A 19875-nucleotide genomic window follows, 5' to 3' on the forward strand; every position below is an offset into this window, starting at 1 on the left:
TTTTAGTACTTACATTTAATACGTTCATACTAGTATACGTACCTCCAAATAACATTATACGAAACATTAAACAATGCACTAATCGGTGGAGAAAACCTCGTAAGATTGACGCCATTGCGGTTCATCGTGATAATATCACAATCGTCTGCAATCGACCTATAATTTAAATAATAATAATAATACGAAACAAACTCGTGTGGAGGGTATGTAATAAAACAATATAGGAAGAATAATTAAAGCACGATTGCAAACGAATAAAATAGCAGTCATCATACTATGTCAATAACATTTTAATTATATCAAAATAATAATAAATAATAAACTGTACAAACTATGCGTGATTGAATTAATCGTAATATACGTTAGGAATATAATTTACATACAAAATGTCAATATAATGCGTATACCTACAATTTAATTTAAGTAGCATAGTTATGCGAAAACTTAAGTGTGCACATTCATTATTTATAAGGTGATTCGTAAACCTATCAAAATCGAAAAATTATACAATATAATACGCGCGTACAAAAGACGATATTATACGCGTATCACATAAAGAGTCGTTATACGTGAGCACGTGCTCAAGTAAATACGTATAAATGACAAAGGTAAGAAAAGTAAAAATCAATAAAACAGATCTTGGGAGGGTTAGCGTGTCCGGCTGGCGGCGATCGCGTGTCCATCAACACTGTACATGAACATATTTTTGTATTCATCATCATCATCATAATCATCATCATCGGCCGACAGCGAATCATCGTTCAGTCTTCGGGTTGTGTTTTGATTCGTGTCCGGAGCAATAAAATAAAACGCGCGAGACAAGCGAGCCGGATCAGTATAGGGTGTCTGTCGTTTTCTCCGAACTCATTGGCGTGCCGTTGTCGCTGGACGACCAGGAGAACGACGGGGGCGGGCCGCGGGAGTGCTTGTCGCCGCCCTTGGACTTTTCGTGCGACAGGTGGCCGAGGCTGCCGAGGTTGCCGCCGCCGACGCCGCGGACAAGCGAGTCCAGTATGCGGCGGCGGCACGTGAACGCGATGAACACGAACAGGCCCTGGAACGTGTTGAGGACAACGAACACCATCCACATGTACTTGGCGTCCGTGTAGCTGGCCACTATGCCGGTGGACCACGTCAGGCCCATGAGTACGCCGAGACGGCAGTACATGCGGAAGTCGCGGCGCACGTGGCGCGTGTTGATGTGACGGACGGTGGCCCGGCTCGAGTGGATCATGTACGCTGTCCAGCCGAACAGCACGACGTTTACGGCCATGATGGTGGCCAGTGGGCCGGCAAAGAACAGCAACAGCGCGGTCTTGCTGCCGAACCAGCACTGGTCGACGCCAAACCGGGGACGGACGTCTTTGGGCACGGCGGGCACGGCGTCCGCGGCCACCGCCATAAACGTCATCATGGCCGGCACCAGCCAGCAGACAGCCGAGTAGACGAGGAACTTTTTCGTCTGCCGGCCACTGGTGACGCGCAGCTCGACGGTGGCCAGGCGCAGCGAGCGCCAGCAGTCGAAACTCATCACCAACATCCACGCAAACGACGTGAGGAAAGCGTAATAGGTGAATGCGGCGCCGGCGTAGCACGCGGGACCGGTCAGCCAGTTGCCGACAAGGAACGCCGCGTACGAGCACAAGAGCGACACACAAAACGACGCCAGGTTCTTGCCGGACAGGTTCTTCATCTCGGGAAGCACGGCGAACACGGCCAGGTGCACGATTAGCAACACCGCGGACACGCCCAGGCCCACGTAAGTGAGAACCACATACCTGAGCGGTTCGGCGGTGGCCAGATGATTGGCGTCCGCGCACACAGCCATCGTGCCGTTTTCTAACGTCACGTACTCGGCTTCGGCGTTGGGTGGTCGCCAGCCTTCAGGCGGGACCGAGTACATGGCCACGACGGAACAGTTGAGCAGCACGCCGTCGTCGGCCACCGACGTCCGCAGGGACTGGCACGTCTTGTTGAACGGGTCGTAGAACATGTCTGGGCCGCGGCACTCGCGGTGGCCGGGCTGCGCGACGAACAACGCGGTGAAGCTGCGCACCGCAAATTGGTTGGGAAACCTCACGTGAATACTAGTCGTCTGGCACGTAACGTTCTGCACGAGCACGTGGTTGCATATGGCGCAGTGTATGTTCTTATACGACACATCGTCGTAATACATCACTGTTGTGTACGCCTCGCAATTTGACCGGATCTCGTCGTTCGGCCACCGGGGATGACACGTGACCACGGCATTCGGTAGACACTTTCGAATACGGGTCGTGGCCGGTGGCACTACAATCTGGTCGCAATTGTACGTGTCACCGACGTACTTGACCTCCCACTTGCCAGCGGTCGCGTCGTACCTGAGCGTGTCGAGCACCGCTTGTTCGGCGCCCGCGGTCACGCCGAGAAGCGTATTGCAAACGATCCGCGTGTCCCAAAGGATCGGGTCGGCCGCATCACCGTTGCACACGGCGCAGAACCGGTTCCGGTACGCGTGTCCCGTCGTCCGGCTAGTCACGGGATTACCGATCATGCTGTCCCTATCTACGGCGGCCGCGTGGCAAGCGTCCCGCACCCGCGTGTTCGTCCACGTGTCCGGACACCTGTTCACGACGTACGTGCCACCGCCGCTTTCTTCGGTAAGCACGCAACCGTATCGAGCAGCGGATCTCTGCTGTTCCACTGGGTCAAAGTGCGTCGAGTCGGTGCAACAATCGCCGTACTCGCCGCAACGGTCGTCACACAGGCAGTTTCGCCGTAGTCCGCCAACTCCGTCGTAATTGTCTATCACCTCCGAGGCTGCCGCTTTCTGGTCAACTCCCACACAACTGGACCGTGGTGGGCAGAATCTGAAAGCAATACCATCATAAGATTAAATTCAAATATTAAATTTATTATGATTTCTAATGCCCCAAGTCCGGAATTAATGTAGTGCTCGCGAAACTTGTCGAGACGGACGAGACCCGTATGTAAAATTGTCACTGTTTGGACTTTGGACTACAATAATAAATAAAGTAGATTCGTCGAAGGGGCCGTTTTATTTTTAATTTATAACGCGTATTGGGTGAGCAAAATTTCAGTTGTAATTTTTTAAGATCCGTAACTTATCTGTAAGGCACTGTCCAAATTACAAAGTTCGTTAGGTGAAAAAGTCGTATTACGCGTGTGAAAATCGAGATTTTCGTATTCGGTATAGGGAGTCCTTCTTACACAAGTTTCACTGTGGCTTGAAGTATTTTGGTTTGTTCTGAATAACTAATAAGTAACAAAATTAATAGATATGCGAATTATGTATAAACATCAACGTTATAATATTAAACATAAATTGTGTGGTTTTTTCATGCCACACGAGTTAATTTTTTTTTAAGACATACGACGCGTCAATGCAATACGTCATAAAATAAACTATTACGAATTGTATATACAGTATCCAAAATATTCTGAGTAGTGTATACATAGTTAAAAGATACAAAAATAATGATAAACAAACGAAGCACGTAGGTACCTACGCTTGAACTATGTTACAGGTTGTCTCCCAAATATTGACCTCGTACAATTTTTGAAACACAAAACGTGATTTTTAGCCACGACTCGCACGTGGGATAACAATCGGCAGACAAAACAATGGATCTCTGCTGTGTTTCATCCACTTAGGATTTAAATCCGATTTTTAATCGATTATCTTATTATAATATTGTTATGTAAACATGTTACTATACTATAAAATCGGCGAGTAATACGGTTATCGCACCTATTAGAATGTGTAAAAACCTACACACAACATCAAATATGAAGGTAATGGACTATAGTATTTACCTGTATGTACACAATAATATAAATTAAAACTTCACGGGTATTTTCAATAAGCGTGGGCCGTGTAGAAACGTTGTTCAAATTTTAACCTCATTCCATATTTAGCTGATGAGATGAGTTAATATTTGAATTGTATTTTTGCATTACTTAAGTATTGTACATTTTTATTCGAGATAAATGTTGTTACCTATATTTTATATTATCAATTAATGTCAAAAAACAAATTCCGTTATTTTACGTCTTATTTTTTAATAACAATATTAGTAGGTATTGCGTGCACTAAACCTCACGTACAAATTAAACTTGTACATTTTAGACATAAACTTAATAATATTATATACAATGTAATTCCGTAAGTAATGATTTGTTTTTATCGAACACACAATATGCAGTAAACAATTAATATAGGTAAGCAATAAAAATTAAAATAAATAATATTATAGCTGGTGATTTTTCAAAAACTGATATACATGCAATGGATTCATTAGCTAATGGTCATACTACATCAAAATACATATAAGTATACTGTATATTTTACAGTAGGTATTCGATTAAATAATTAGAAAATTAGAAAATAAGTAAAATTGTACTATATTGATCGATATTATTAATTAAAACCGTAAAGTACCTACTTAATTTAAGTCTAAAGCACTCATTGGTGTACAATGGATAGTTTATTATTAACATGTACTTTATTATTAACATGTATGAGATTTTAAAATATATAAAATTATTGCATATTAAAATTCTGTACTTAAATTACAGTTAAATTAAAGCTCAACCAAACAAAAACATAATGAAATAATATTAATATAATATAGATAATTTTAAGCATACTCTATAAGTTATAAGACACCCAAAAATAATTTGTTATTATTCAACGCAGACAAATAAAATACATTGTTAAATCTTTTCTTTTGTAATATCACATAGCTCAAATAGTTTATATTATACGGTAGGTATATACTATATCGGGAGATTTCCATTTTTCATTTATTTCAAAATATGTACTTAGGTATGCAAATAAAACCAATATTGATTAGTGTCATTTATTGTAAAAAACATTACCCGTCATTATTGAAACTAAATTGTTAAGTCAAAAGTAGCTAATATTTTTTAAAGACGAGCTATGATGTCGAAATTTCTTAATAAAATATTCAATGCATTTTTCAATCTGAGTATTCATTTGAAGGAGTTGCGCTTCAAGCTGTGTGCACGAAATATATCTCATTATAAATGGCAATTTTAAACACAAAAAAAAAACAACCAAATAATATTTAAGTCATTACTCATAAGTTATAATTTTAGAGATTACAACAAACGGTTATTGAAAAAATAATTGAAGATTTCAGAACGCTATATTATACAATTATAAACTTCCCAAAGGTAGGTTAGTGAGGGATATCGTAGACTATAACCATAAGGTATTACGTTCTAGTAAATCCTTTCATAGGTATAACACTTATAAATATTTAGTATTAATTATTTTTCCATTAGTCACTAGGTTATATCATAAGTAGTACCTATTACATTAAAAATTAAGTAACAATAAAATAAAACATTTTTTTTTTTTTAATAAGATTTATGTGTTTATTACATTAATAACAATGTTATTATACTCTACGTGAAGTTACGATAAATTAGATTTGATGTGCAAATAAATATTATTACCATTGTTCTAGAATTCCAACAATAAAATTAATATTTGTATACAAATTGCATTGACAAAAATTACACTTGTCTTTGAGGTCTGCTTACATAATTTTATTAAAATAGATATGACTTACTTAACACTATAGGATTTGATTAAAATAACTAACAGTTATAAATAAATATTTTTATCAAAAAACATACTAAAACAGTAAACACTGATATATATTAATTATTTCATATTGTGTTCTCACTATATTACGTAAATATTATGTTTAAGAGTTCAAAACTCAACACTAAATAAATTACGATTAAAAAATCATAAATAAATATTGCTGTTCGTCATTCATATCTAAACTACACGTTAATTAGGTACTGTTTAAATTTACTATCCTTAAAAAAAAAATAGTTACTTACTTATATGGGTTGCTAAGATCTTCATAAGGAATGTCGATAGCAGTGGTCCACGTCTCAAACAAAATGAATATTGCGATAATAAAATGTTTTCCAATCTGTACAAACACAAAATAAAAAACCATTTTATTATACGTACATAGTACTACATACACTGTTCTGCTAAGAAAATTATTTTCAAATCAGTATTTCATTCATTGATCTATTATTCAAAAATATACAATATAAAAAAAAATAATATAATAATAGAGTCCCTAATAAAACCTTCCCAAAAGCGTGATGAAATCACATGAAACTAAGACTTCAGCAAAAGAATAAACGTAAGATTCAACGAAGGATAAAATGTCTGCACGCTCCTTAATTACTTCATAATAACTATGTGGAATTCTTATGTGTCATTTAAACGTTGGCGATAAAATATTATTTTTGTTGCATCACTTGCATAATGTGTATGCACGCGGAGAAAGGAGACAAACGTATTTAACGAAAAAATAAAGTAATAATGAAAGGTGATTCGCATATGTATTATACATTAGGACTGGCATAATACTCTATAGGAACGATATAGAATTGTCAGTTTTATTTGTCGGTGTAGAATTGTTGTCACACGTTAGTTCGTTGTAAAATGTAGTTACTGTTAAAATATATTATGATATAATTACATTGATGAGAAACTAATTTTAGTTAAAATGATGTATAAGTTATATGCCGACCGCCTGCAGAAGCACTCGTAGATCATAATATTATGGTGGTGACAAGCCGGTTATGATGATTTTAATGGTAAAAGTATTTTTTTTTACTGCAAGTCTGCAAAACGAGAAAATTATTTGTATCATTACGAATATCATCACAATAATATACCATGTACGTTTGGGAATTTCCTTAGAGTTGTATAACAAAATAGTTATATAGTATAATATATACGGCCCCGGTCCTGTAAAACGTTCAAGTCACATTATCGTAACGATTTACTTGTTATAGAAATTGAATTAATATGCATATGTGCATTTATGCGAGTGTTGGTATCTAAAACAAACAATAATATATCACACCGTAACGTCTGTTAAAAAAAAATAAGTACCTAAGTATCATAGATTTCACCGACACCTATAGCCGCTCTTTATAAGTGTCCTCATGACGAATCGTGTCGTTTGCATAGACAAATATTATAAAAAGTTTCAGCAATCAAACATTGGTGTATCGTAAAATTATATTGAATATAAAATATTAAAATGTATACCTATAGGTAACTTTTCTGCAATTTGTAATCGTAAATAGAATACAATTTAAATACATATTTATATATTATCATTATGCACTACATAAAATAAATGTTTTTAAATTGTGCACTTAAAATATTGTTAGTTTTTAAACTTCCTCTTTTTATTATTATTTTTATTGTTATCAAACCACAGTTAGAGAGATATGTTATGACGTCATCGCGAACGGTTAAAGCCAATGATGTCAAATTATCATCCAAAACGTTCTTCGGGTCGTTTGCAAGTACCTACCTAGCATAATAACTGTGGGAACAAAGTTAAACAGTCGCAATTTAAGGTTTTATGAATTTGTAAGGCACTATTCAGTCACTTCTAGAGGATATTATTTTAATGGTGGCTTAATATTTTTCTCACGTGCCATATAGCTTTCTAGACGATATTTTTGCGTGGGTCAACATATCCCGCAAAAAAATGTAACACGTCATATCTATGATCATGGTAGGTATATATTGTGGGTAAATGACATGATATCGACATCAATAACAGCCGCGGAGATAGATGTTGGTGAATAAGAAATAGTTCGTTTTACAACTTATTTGTACGAATACTTATGAACAATAGTATTGATCATGGATATTATACTATTATAATTTATTAATATTATTTCTCCCTTCATGAATCATTTAAAGATCAAACTAAAATTTGTATTTATTTTCGTAGACAAATGCATGTTAAAACTTATAGTTTATATACCAATATTACGAGTACCACCTACCTACGAATATAATATTAAATATGTATACAATAATACTATTGACACGGAAAACCAACAACTACCTACTTACCTAATGTATCTAAACTCCAAATATTAAGGTAGTTAAGTACATTATTGATAATAATTAATGGTATCTGTTTATACTGTATTTCATCTAGGAATATTGCTTATTTTATTTTAAAATTACTTACAGTATAGACCACTAGACCAGAACTATTTTTTCTTGTTCTAATTCACGCATCCGACCACAAGAACTATTTACAAATAATATTTATACAAGCATCCAATCAGCCGAAAATACAGTATTTAATTTAAATATCTAGTCTATATCATATACCTATTAGTTTATATTTATAAATTTAATAAAGTTTAGTTTTTTGACTTTTGCCCTATAGGTATTAGACTCATTAGAGGTATTTAAATTACATACGTATATAAATATCTCGTTTTGGCTATCATTTCTTTGATCTCGCCTTAAGCAGTTAAGCCCCACTTTTTTTAAAACTAGTTGTGCTAATGACGGTTATACATATTATAATTTATGAAATTCTTGTTACCTATTAAGCTATTTGTATATAATATAAATTATTATCAATCAATGTTTTAATTAAAATTCTTTTCATGATCGTGTGTAGTTCTTAAAATATTTTTAAAAAGTCGTTATGGATGAGTACTTATTAATTAATCACTAATATGATCACAACGTGGACGTACAAATATTATTGTATTATAGTTACAGCCATATACAGGTGGTCGTAATTTTTATTTTGAAATCTTTATCATATCAGTTTCCAATTTATCAAAAGAACAATTTAACAATCACGAAATTTTAAATTAAAAGTATTCATGCTAAGTAATATGCATATATTTTTAAATTGTATTATGACATAGATATCTATACGTATTATAAACTACCTACTTGTAGGCAAAAACGTGTATAGAACTTGTATAATGTTTATTATTAAATCACAGTTCACACGATATACACACGTTATTCCTTTATGTTTACAGCCGTATTCAAATATAAAATGTATTTCCAAGGTCTTGTGCATATTTTTAATGCAATATTTTTTATGTTTCGCCAAGTTTTTCTTTTTGTACGTAATCCTTATTTTATTTAATCCTAGTGAAAGCGTTGTGTCTTGTGTATGGTCTAATAAACTTGGACTTGGACCTGCAGGTTGTACTCTTCTGTTTGAACCGCATAAGCAATGACCAGTATAATAGCCATGCAGTATTATAGCCATGCACACTTAACAGTTAAAAATAAGTTTAACCGACAAGCATAATTATTTTTCGCGTATATGTTTTTATAGACTATAGTATTCAATGTGGGTAAACACTTGTATACGTTAAAGTTTAGGTATAACTACGATTGAGTCTTGATTACATTAACAAATCGGGACAAAAACTATTCGAGGCTAATAAATAATAAAATAAATAATTAATGACAGTGCAACACGTTGATTTTCAGGCAAACTTTCGTTGTACATGTACTGATACTGAGTAGGTATGTATACAAGGTTTTCATATTATTTAATGTTATTCATAGAAATCATTCAAATCAGGCAGCAGCCTGAGAACTTAAAAATCAAAACCAACACTTTAATTACAGAGTTCTTATAAAGTTATCAAAAATTGCAACCTAATGGTGTTTAAATGAATCTTTACAATAAAGATTCTTGACAGTAAATTAAAAGAAGTAGGTACCTAGCTGCACCGTTCAAATTGCACAAACAAAACAATTTCCAACTTCCTTGTATATAGACGCTATAATAAATCCGTTTTGCAGTTATAATGATGTATTTGTACTTGAAAATATGTCGGCACGATGTATTTAGGTATGTTACATGGTTTAAAAATAATTTAGATACATCTTTCGAAACAAAAAAAACACATTTAACCATCGAAAATTTAACCAATTATGATAGTTAATACTCGCATTTTTAAAGGAAGTATTTTTGGCCAAGTATATTAAGTGGTAGCTAATAGGCAAATTAAATAATGTTTAATATACTTTATATAATAAAATAGATCCTCTGTACAGATTAAAAAATTGAATTTGTAAATGTGTTCATTTTTCTATAAAAAAACTTGAAATTCACACGATTACGAAAACGGAAAAGTCTGCTCATTATTAAATTACGACTCCACAGTAAAAATATATAAAACAGCATAATAATATGCTGTCAATTTTACATTTGACTTATTGTTATTATCATTATGTTTTAAATGCGATATAACTATAGCATTAGACTAGCTACCTATATTAATTTCATTTTTCAAGACATTTCTTAGAAACGTGTAATTTTACTTAACGTGTTGACCAAAATAGTTATCCTCTATCCGTTGAAATAGGTTTGATATTGATTTTTATCGTGTACATATTCTCGAAGGTAAAAGTGATTAGGATGTCTGCGCACCATTTGTTTTCTCTTTCTGACCCACGCGCAACATATCAAATTTTCGTTCAGCAGAACATTACTAACCTTGTGTTGTTAGCTTAAGTATTAACCTATTAGAACATTGTATGAGTGTGTACGTTGGAATTTTTACAATATTTTCAATTTCAAAGCGAAATAATATTATGAGCGTTTTTAAATAATTGTCTTATGTATTTCATACCCATGACTTGTATAAAATTTAAATATCGCAAAAAGCTAGCTTACAAACACAGATAATCAGTGGCGTAGCGAACTTTAAATCATATGGAAGCGAACAAATTATTTATGACCTACCCCACCCTACTCCAACTGATGTATACGATACTCATATGCTCAAATAGGTGGATGGGGTAGCACCCAAAATAAAGTTCAAAGACTGACCGTGTATGTGGGCTTTATGAGATTATGACCCACCACCACCCCCTAGAAACCAGAAGCAATTGCTTCTGAAAAACATGATTCGCTACGCCACTGCAGATAATTAGACGATGTTCTTTAAATTTCACGTAGGTCTCATTCATTCCAAAGCTAACAACAGTTGGTTCTGCTAAACGCAAATTGTCCATTTTGCACGTGGATCGGAGCTAGAAAACAGTTAATAGTGCGCTGATATCCTGTCGAATGACGATGTTTAAACTAGATAGGCACCTAACCTATGTACTTTGTCAACTCAAAATACTAGTTATGAGTTTATATAGTTATAGATGGTACAATGCAGAGCGTTCAAAACTGTAAAAACAATCGATACAATAGAAGAACCTATTTACGGTTCATGACTATTGATTATAATAAATAATAAAGGTATTAATTAACAAGCACCTATTGTACGTCGGTACTCGATTCCCATTCATCAGAAATTCGTTTGACTGAAATCACGAGCTAATCGAATCTGTCTGTATGAGTAATCACTCATGTTTTTGATTCAAAACAATGATAATACCTATTCTATGAAATATTTTAATAGTGCAATGTAATTCTTTACCATTTTTTCATTCTATGACATGTCTTATATATGAGAAGCATATAGGTGTTTTGTTGCTTACACATTATATTGGTCCAGTAATCGCTATAGCTTAAACTTATAAATTGTTATTTAAATTTAACCTTATGAGCAGGGGCACCCACTGGGAATTTTTAATGAACAAAAATATCAGTGTATAATAATGTAAATATATGCCTACCTATGTATGTACAACACAAAATTTAATTTAGCACTCACTGAGCTGATTTTCTGGGGGCACCCCTGCTTATGAGCTATTGTCACAAAAAACACAACCCTTTATAAGGTAATATGCATACATTTTGTTGGATTTTTAGAACTGATTCTGAAACTAAAAATATTTTGAAATGTTTGTTTTTGTTTTTATTGTATTTTGACAATTTTAATAATTATTATTTCAAATTATTGTAATACGCAATATAAAAATAAAAATATAATATACAATTTCGTTTGTACAATATTACACATTGCCGGGATTTCGTAATGAATTTAAATTATTTAAATAATATAAACTACCAACTAAAAAGAAAACAACATTACACGTTTCTCAAATTATTTAATAGCCTTATGAGCTTATGCTTACTTTATAGTTTATATTGTTTACCATATTATTAAAATACATACTATGCACTATCACAACACTACACTTAGAAACAATGTAGCAATCTTTACATCGTTTGCAACAATTATCTGTAGGAAAATCTTAAGACATTGTCATCTTAAAATAGTGCATACACGTTTTGTTGAATCATTAAGTCCTAAAACGGTTCCTGTAGGCTCAATAATGAATAATAGTTTTACTGCAGGATATTTTGTAATAATTGGTATTCATGTATAATATATAATATATATAGCCTAACCTAAGCTGACTAATGTAGTGATATTGATATATAAGCTGATAAAACTATGTCACGCACCAGACAAAGTATGTATAGGTACCTACCAAATTATAATAGTATAATATTACTATAAGTTATAACATTTCACAATGTTAATAGCTCTCAGCTTGCAATAATTTCCACGAAAACAATTTCCCACCAAATACTAATCATCATTTACGTATCGTAGCTACGGAGTCTGTGTACCAGTAAGTTACAGCTAAGTGTATTAAAAATAAATTGTTTTTGCAATTTTTGAAAATATGAGCTATGGTTAAGAAAAGACTATGTAAGATTATTGTTACAAAAATTATCGAATAATTTAAGCGAAATTTCCATTTTTTAAATTACTTCGTGAAAGCATAATAGCGATGTAGGTAGGTACTCAAAAACAAGTGGAAACGATTTTCGTCTTCACCAACGTGTTTTCACTTTGTATTCAGCGGTTAGACAGTCACGTGTTCTAATCGTCTAAGGCCGAGGAATGAGTATATAATTTTTGCATCAACAGTCAACCTCAGTGTTAGCATATAAAAAATATTAACGATAAATGTTAATGATACACAATTCGTAACGGATTTACGTCGGGCTTACTAAAATAAAATCAATATTATGTTTTGCATTTGTCAATACACATTTCATCGATTTAATATGTTTTTATTTTATTTTTTTAATTAAAAGATTAAAAATTTAAAATGTTTGTATAATAAGCTTAATTAATGAGGTTTATGAGTAATTTTATTTTAGCATGTTGTATGAGGGAAGAAACTGAATGCGTAGATATGTTATTTTAAAATTGAAATAACAACAAATTACAATACAAAATGTAATGAGTAATGACTATATAAAAATATAGAATTAGATTGATTACATCAAGTACTATTGTATGTCTATATAGGTAGATGCATTTTAATAGATCACTGTAATATTTATTTACCAATATTATTAATTAATAATACCTAGTAAATTATTATTATTAATTCAACACCTGTGCCTACGATTTAGTTAAGTAAATCATTTAATAAAAATTATTAGGTAGGTATATTGTACGAATAATTATGACTTATCAGCAACTAATTTTAACTTACATATATTTAAACTATATAGTACATAGTTAAGTTAGTTTTTTAACTTCCAGTTTGCTTTCTGATCCCGATGAATGTTTTAAATACGTACTATGGTTCATAGTGTATCGATATATGTATTTAAAATATTATATATTTTAATATTTTAATGATTAATATTAAGTAATAAATATTTATTTTTTTACATTTGCTGGCCCATCTTAGCTTATTTATATGTTAGGTCTGTATTTATGTAAAATTAAAAAAAATTACACTTATAAAAACTTTTATAAGATTTTATAAGATATATCTATATAATATCTACCATAGTTATTTATTATTATACAATTATCAGCGTCATTCTTCTTTTAGGTTTTGTAGGTACCGCACCTATCATATAATATTATATGCTTCATACAGAATTGCTTAGTTCTCCATGTTTAATTTTTTCATACTTGTTTGTATTTAATATTTTTCATAGTCTTATACTTTTTTCTAAAATTATTTAAAATTGATTTGAATAATTTAAAAAAATAGGTTACAAAAACTATTTAAAATATTAAATTAAAAAAAAATTAAAACATATTTATATTATCATACATTACACAATGTTAATTAGGTTGCTAAATTTTACTTTTAATAATCTACATACGGTGTGTTATTACAGAGCGATGGTAATACAAATTCTGGATAAACCCTGAAATGAATGCTTGATGGATTTAAATATCAGACCGTAATTTACGAATAATTGCGATTAAAACAGTAGTGCAATAAACGTTAATACATTGAGTAGATAACGTCCTTACTTAATTTTATACATATTAAGTTATTTTGCCATGCAAAAGGTTAATTAAATTTGGATTCGGTTAAGGGTCACCATCAGGTTATCGCTTGGAAGCTGCTGTGCACCGAAAGTAAATCCTTGACGTCCCCGGTAGACGCAGGTCGTGGTTCAATGAAGGTGTCCAAAACCCGAACTAATTGCATTGCATTTACGATTTACTCAATGTATAATTAGAATAAAAACAACAAATAAAATAAAATAAGAGAAGGAATTTCCACACGTATGGCGGTGACTGCTGTGTTAATAATTTTTAACTAAAAAATAAACAAAACAAAAACAAAAACAAATAAACTGTTTAAAATTGATATTACGCTTTCACGTCTCAGGCTGCTTTGAAACATTAAAATTTAAAATGTTCCGAAGGACAGTATGATTTTTGAACACATTTTAAAACGTACTTGTCATCTGCGCACATTATAAAAGATGAATATTATTTTCAATTCAGACTTTTAGTACAAAGAACTGAGATCAATATTGAAAACTTAAAGTACCTAATACAATACAACGAGCCACAAAATGTTTTGTGGCTGTGAATGGCTGAATAATAATGTGAATGATTGAAATGTTGAATTATTAGCATTGAGTGAATGTTTATTCCTTGTTTTAAAATCTATGTATTATTATTTAACATAGGTATTTCGTATATATGTATGTATGTAGGTATGTATGTATGTATGTATGTATGTATGTATGTATGTATCTATGTATGTATGTATGTGAATTGAACATATTATATACAACTACGTGTCTGATTTGTGTCTATTTCGTGTCTATAACGTCAGAATTTCGTTGACCATACACACGATTTATTCCTTGGAATTCATATTTTTACCTTTATTTAATTATTATAAAAAAAATGTTAAATATGTTGCTAGAAAAACAAAAGACTTCAATCGGGCTTGGAAAAACAACATTAACCATGTTATTAGTATAGATAGGTATTCAGAGATAAATATTGATCGCTATTCGAGGGTATAATAAAGAATGAAAAATTTTTGGGTCCGTGGTTTAATTTAATTCTGAAAAGGATTTAGAGTAGGTTCGTATTCAATTATCTATAATTACAAATTAATCCAAAACCAATTACCTATATTTAACTAACCCCATATGAATAGAGACCTATAATGAGCCTTCTAGCATTAGGTATATTTCCAACTCCTATATGGCTGTCTTCATATATATATTATATTATACTACATAGAAGTCACGTTTTATTCTGAATTTATTAATATTTAATGTGATGGTGGTTTATAAAACAACTGTTACGAAAAACAATTTTTCATAAACAGAAATTTAAATCAAATTAAAGAATCTGTTATTAGAAAATTATCAATTAATTTAAATTAGGATGTAATCAAATCCTGATGTGGCCATAGAAAGTTAGCAATATTATACATCATGTATTTTTGTGATTCATAAATTAGATATTAAAATTTAAAAGTAAGTACTTACAATATTATAATATAGATCGTAGAACAAGATATATAGCTGACTTAAAATTATGAAAAATATATTACATAGCAACATCTTTTTCTGATAATTCAGTGACAAGAATTTATTAATTAAATATAAATAATATAAAGAACATTACCATTTACCAAAAAATTGTATATGTTTTTAAACCTTAAAATGGTTATGCCTAATAATTTTTTTAAAATATGAATAAATATAAATATGATAACTACTTTCTGACATTTCAGAATACACTTTTAAAATTTAGTTTTTGTAATTTCAACTATACCTAGCTCCAATTCTTTCCTACCATATTCGGGCTACAATAGCTCACGTCATTTAATTTTCAATAGTCAGAATTCGTATAATTTTAAAAAGATTTTATTGACAAATAATTTCACATTTTTCATTGTTTGCAAATATTATGCATATTTTACCATCTATGTTATTCATTATTTTTTTTTTCACTTATGTTACCCAGTTATTTGCACTTATCTATAATTAACATTTGTAAAAATAGATCATTATAAGTAGGAAACACAAAAAAAGACTATATTATTTGTATTATTTAAAAACCTCTAGTCGATTCATACCTATAATTACCCAAATATTTTCTTATTTTATTCCTGTTTATATACAACTTGCATGAGTCCTACTGATTCAATGATATAAAAACAAATTGTTATTAAAAACATAATAAAGGGAGGTTTATAACAATAAGGTTATACACAATATAAGGTTATAATATAACAATTATTTTTGTTCGTCTTGGAATGTATGTAACTTGAAATATTCTAAATTCCATTTTAATTTCAGTTCAAGATAACAAGATTAAAGGCATTTGTAAATTGTACTTAACAACAATAGGCTAGATATTTTAAAATGTATTAAGTCAATGAATATGAAGGTACGTGTTGTCTTAATAGTTCCTATAAAAATGTATTTAAAATTATAAATAGTTAACTGCAGTTGAGTGTAGTTGTTTAATAAAAATACTTAACCGTCATCTGTAAATGACCTTATAAGTTATAATTATTATTATAAGCGGAATAAAAGTTCGATAATCAATGAATAATAATTACGATATAAAAATAATATGATCACCCATGTTGCCATTTTATTTACTTCATCATATTATACCATTTTAGTATAATTTTGTAATACAAAGATACTTGGATACTTAACTTATAACTTATAAGTATAGTATAATAGGTATTAACTTTATTATTATTAAACATTATATTATATTTATGCATCAATACTAAATAAAAATAATAAGCCTTTTTTTAATGCATGTAAGTATATATAAAAAAAATTTAAATAATTGAGTTGTGAAGTCTGTAGAACAGTTTCATTAAAATGTCAACGATAATGCGCGGACAACACATATTAATATGACAACGAATTTATACACTTACGAGAAAATTGCGGCATTTTTCACTACTTTTTTTACGTCTTTTAATTTTATTTCGTATATGTAGAAAAATTATTATTCTTATTAAAGGAACTTTGTCTTATTCGGCGTGTACCTACCTACGTACAATTATAATATTATACCTGTCTGCCCGTGACCTCCAAAAGTGAAAATATTTAGTTCAATATGTATAAACATGAAACGTTCATATTGAAAATACCTATCATGTAAATTATACTTAATTTATAATGTTACATCTACATATGATATAATCGATTTTACCAAATTTATAATACCGTGTATATATATTTTTATAGGTAGTTGAATTTTCATAGACAAAAGAAAGCGTCTATAGTCGTTCAAATTCAGTTGAGATAATATAAATGCTACCTATATTATTTTGATATAGTACCTATTTCCAACATGGTGTTGGCAACTATACGGATTTTAGATATAACATTGGTATTTGTAGGCTGGGAATTAACGAGTTACAAGTTAAAATTAAGTTAATTAACTCGATACTATTTTTTTCTTATTAACAATTATCTAAATAAGTTACTTTTTTCAAGCTTAACGTGTAAACTTCAAGTTAATTTTATTTCAAAAATATCTAAATTAAGTTAATTTTCATCCGAAGAATAATGCGAATTTTTGAATGTGTTTTTACTTTTATGTATCATTTTAAATTTCCCCAGTAATTTTCTTGAACGTAACGAAAAACTATCTAATAAACCATATTATGTGTCTGGAATATTTTATTTTTGCAAATTAGCAAATTTTAATTTTATACTAAGTTAAGTTAATTTTTTTTCAAAGTTAACTTTTAACTTAATGAGTTAACGAAAAAAAATACGAGTAACTTTTAACTTAACTTAACTTAATTATTTTAAAACAACATAACTTAGCGATTTAAAAAAAAAATCGTTAACTTGCCCAGCCTTGCTTGTAGGTCTGTACCCACATATACCTACAGACTTTCTTCATGACAGAATTAAATGACCCCCCTTTGAACACTTTTTTGATTACTCAAATATATTACTTTATAATACTTTTGATATATTTTATTTATTTACTTTTTTTCAATTAACAAAAAAAAAAAAATCATTTTTTTATTTATGTTTAGTTTACTTTATTATTAGGAAAACGTGTGCAATTTGCCGAGTCAGTTAAAATTTCTGCTCCTTAAAACTCTCACTAAATCTTGCCATGGGCACCTAACGTGCAAACAGGTTGGTAATATATTTATAATAATTTATAAATAAAATATTATTCATTGGATTTTAAATATAAATATATTATTAATATTATGTCCAGATAATACATATTTTGGACCTTGTTGACTGTAATTTGTTATACATTTTTACATATTACATTTAATTAAGTTTTACTCACGTCAGCTTTCATATTGTCGACCGTCGTATATTATGTTACATGTCAATGGTCAAACGTCGTGCGTACCTTCAACAATATAACAACGTTTACGATAATATATTAATGTGTTACGACTAACGACGCGAAACGCGCAAACATCGAACGAGCCCGCCAAATGCAATGTGATAATATATAGACGCGCCAACGCACTGTTTCACACGAAAAATAATAACAATATTTTACCTAGCGAGTGAACCTGCGCCAGTCGCACGCACGAGGAGACTACATCATTATAGCTACCTAACCAGGTAACTTGGGCGACGGCCTCAGTCATCGTTAACGTGTTCATCTCGACGTCCCCTCCATATTCGTCAAGAGGACACGCTCGGAGCTGTTCTTGTGGTCTCCCAGTGACGTAGCGGTAGCCCTGATGTTATTATACTGCAACGACAGTCGAGTTGTGCGTCTTGGGTATTTTGATTCCGTAAAAGTAAATAATAAAAAAAAAAAAAAAAACGGTCAGGAAATAGCATAAACTCGTTTTCGTTTCCATGCGCAATATTCACTGTCGTGCATAATAAAAATATGTATCATAATATTAGTATTATAATATAGGAACCCTGGACTGCACTGCGATACGCGCAGTAAGCACCGGTTGATTATTGATGGTCGATTTCTATACCTACCTATGCCTAAAATATAGAGTTCAAATTATTACCTACTATTATTATTATTATTATTTGCTTCCGAGAATCGATGCCCGAGTCGTTATAGTAATCATCATGAGACCAATTTTCATAAACCTTTTTTTCGCTTCTGGTTTTCAAATTGAGTGAAATGTAAAAAAATCGATTCTAATTTTTCCTCGATTGACGAGATAATTTGTATATATGTAGGTATAGGCGCAAGGCACATATTTGTACAATGAACAATACATTTTAATAAAATATTGTATTATTCTGTTATCTAAAAGATTTTAATTTCGTATTATTTTATAACAATAACAAGTATACAAAAACTGCTATAGGATTACAAAAGTAATCAAATTATTTATCTTATATTTTTGTTTTGTATATTATAATATATGCTATAACTTATATATAGAGATAGAATATTGATAACCTGAAAAACACAAAAATTCAAACATATAACAAGAGCTCTAAACAATAAATTTAAAAAAATTATTTTAAATAATTGGACTATTTTTAATTTTAAAGTAGTTATTAATAATTATTATTGTATATCATATATTTGTGTAGGTATAATATATTAAATCTATACTAACCTAAATATTTTATCACGTATGTAAGATACGTCTTATACTTTATATTGTATTAAAATAGCATTTTTCAACATACATTTTATATTTTGTTAAAAAAAATATAAAAGCCTTAATATCTTATTAAATTTAGTAAGCGGCATATTAGTGGCTAATAAAGTTTCACATATAGCCAGGGGCGGATTTACCCATAGGCCACCAAGGCACTGGCCTAGGGCGCAATATTTTTTGGGGCGCAATTTTTTAGTTAATTTTTA

At 31.1% G+C, this 19875-nt stretch overlaps 1 protein-coding gene across 1 annotated transcript; it reads right to left on the reverse strand.

The window, feature by feature from the left end:
* Positions 1 to 268: 268 nt before the first annotated feature.
* Positions 269 to 18731, reverse strand: LOC100570050. The gene is made up of 3 exons (XM_003246840.4): positions 18361 to 18731; positions 5881 to 5975; positions 269 to 2849 (listed from the first exon to the last, which is right to left on the reverse strand). Exons 1-3 carry the CDS (start codon positions 18370 to 18372, stop codon positions 833 to 835), a joined length of 2124 nt encoding a protein of 707 aa, XP_003246888.1. The 5' UTR covers positions 18373 to 18731; the 3' UTR covers positions 269 to 832.
* Positions 18732 to 19875: the final 1144 nt, after the last annotated feature.

This window comes from Acyrthosiphon pisum, chromosome A3 (assembly GCF_005508785.2).
Source record: "Acyrthosiphon pisum isolate AL4f chromosome A3, pea_aphid_22Mar2018_4r6ur, whole genome shotgun sequence".
Taxonomy (NCBI): Eukaryota; Metazoa; Arthropoda; class Insecta; order Hemiptera; family Aphididae; genus Acyrthosiphon; species Acyrthosiphon pisum.

What these genes read in the sequence shown, in the direction of transcription:
- LOC100570050 (XM_003246840.4), bottom strand. An exon ending in GATCTTAGCAACCCATATAA is followed by an intron (nt 2,850 to 5,880) that starts GTAAGTAACTAT and finishes TATTGCTTTCAG; the next exon opens with ATTCTGCCCACCACGGTCCA.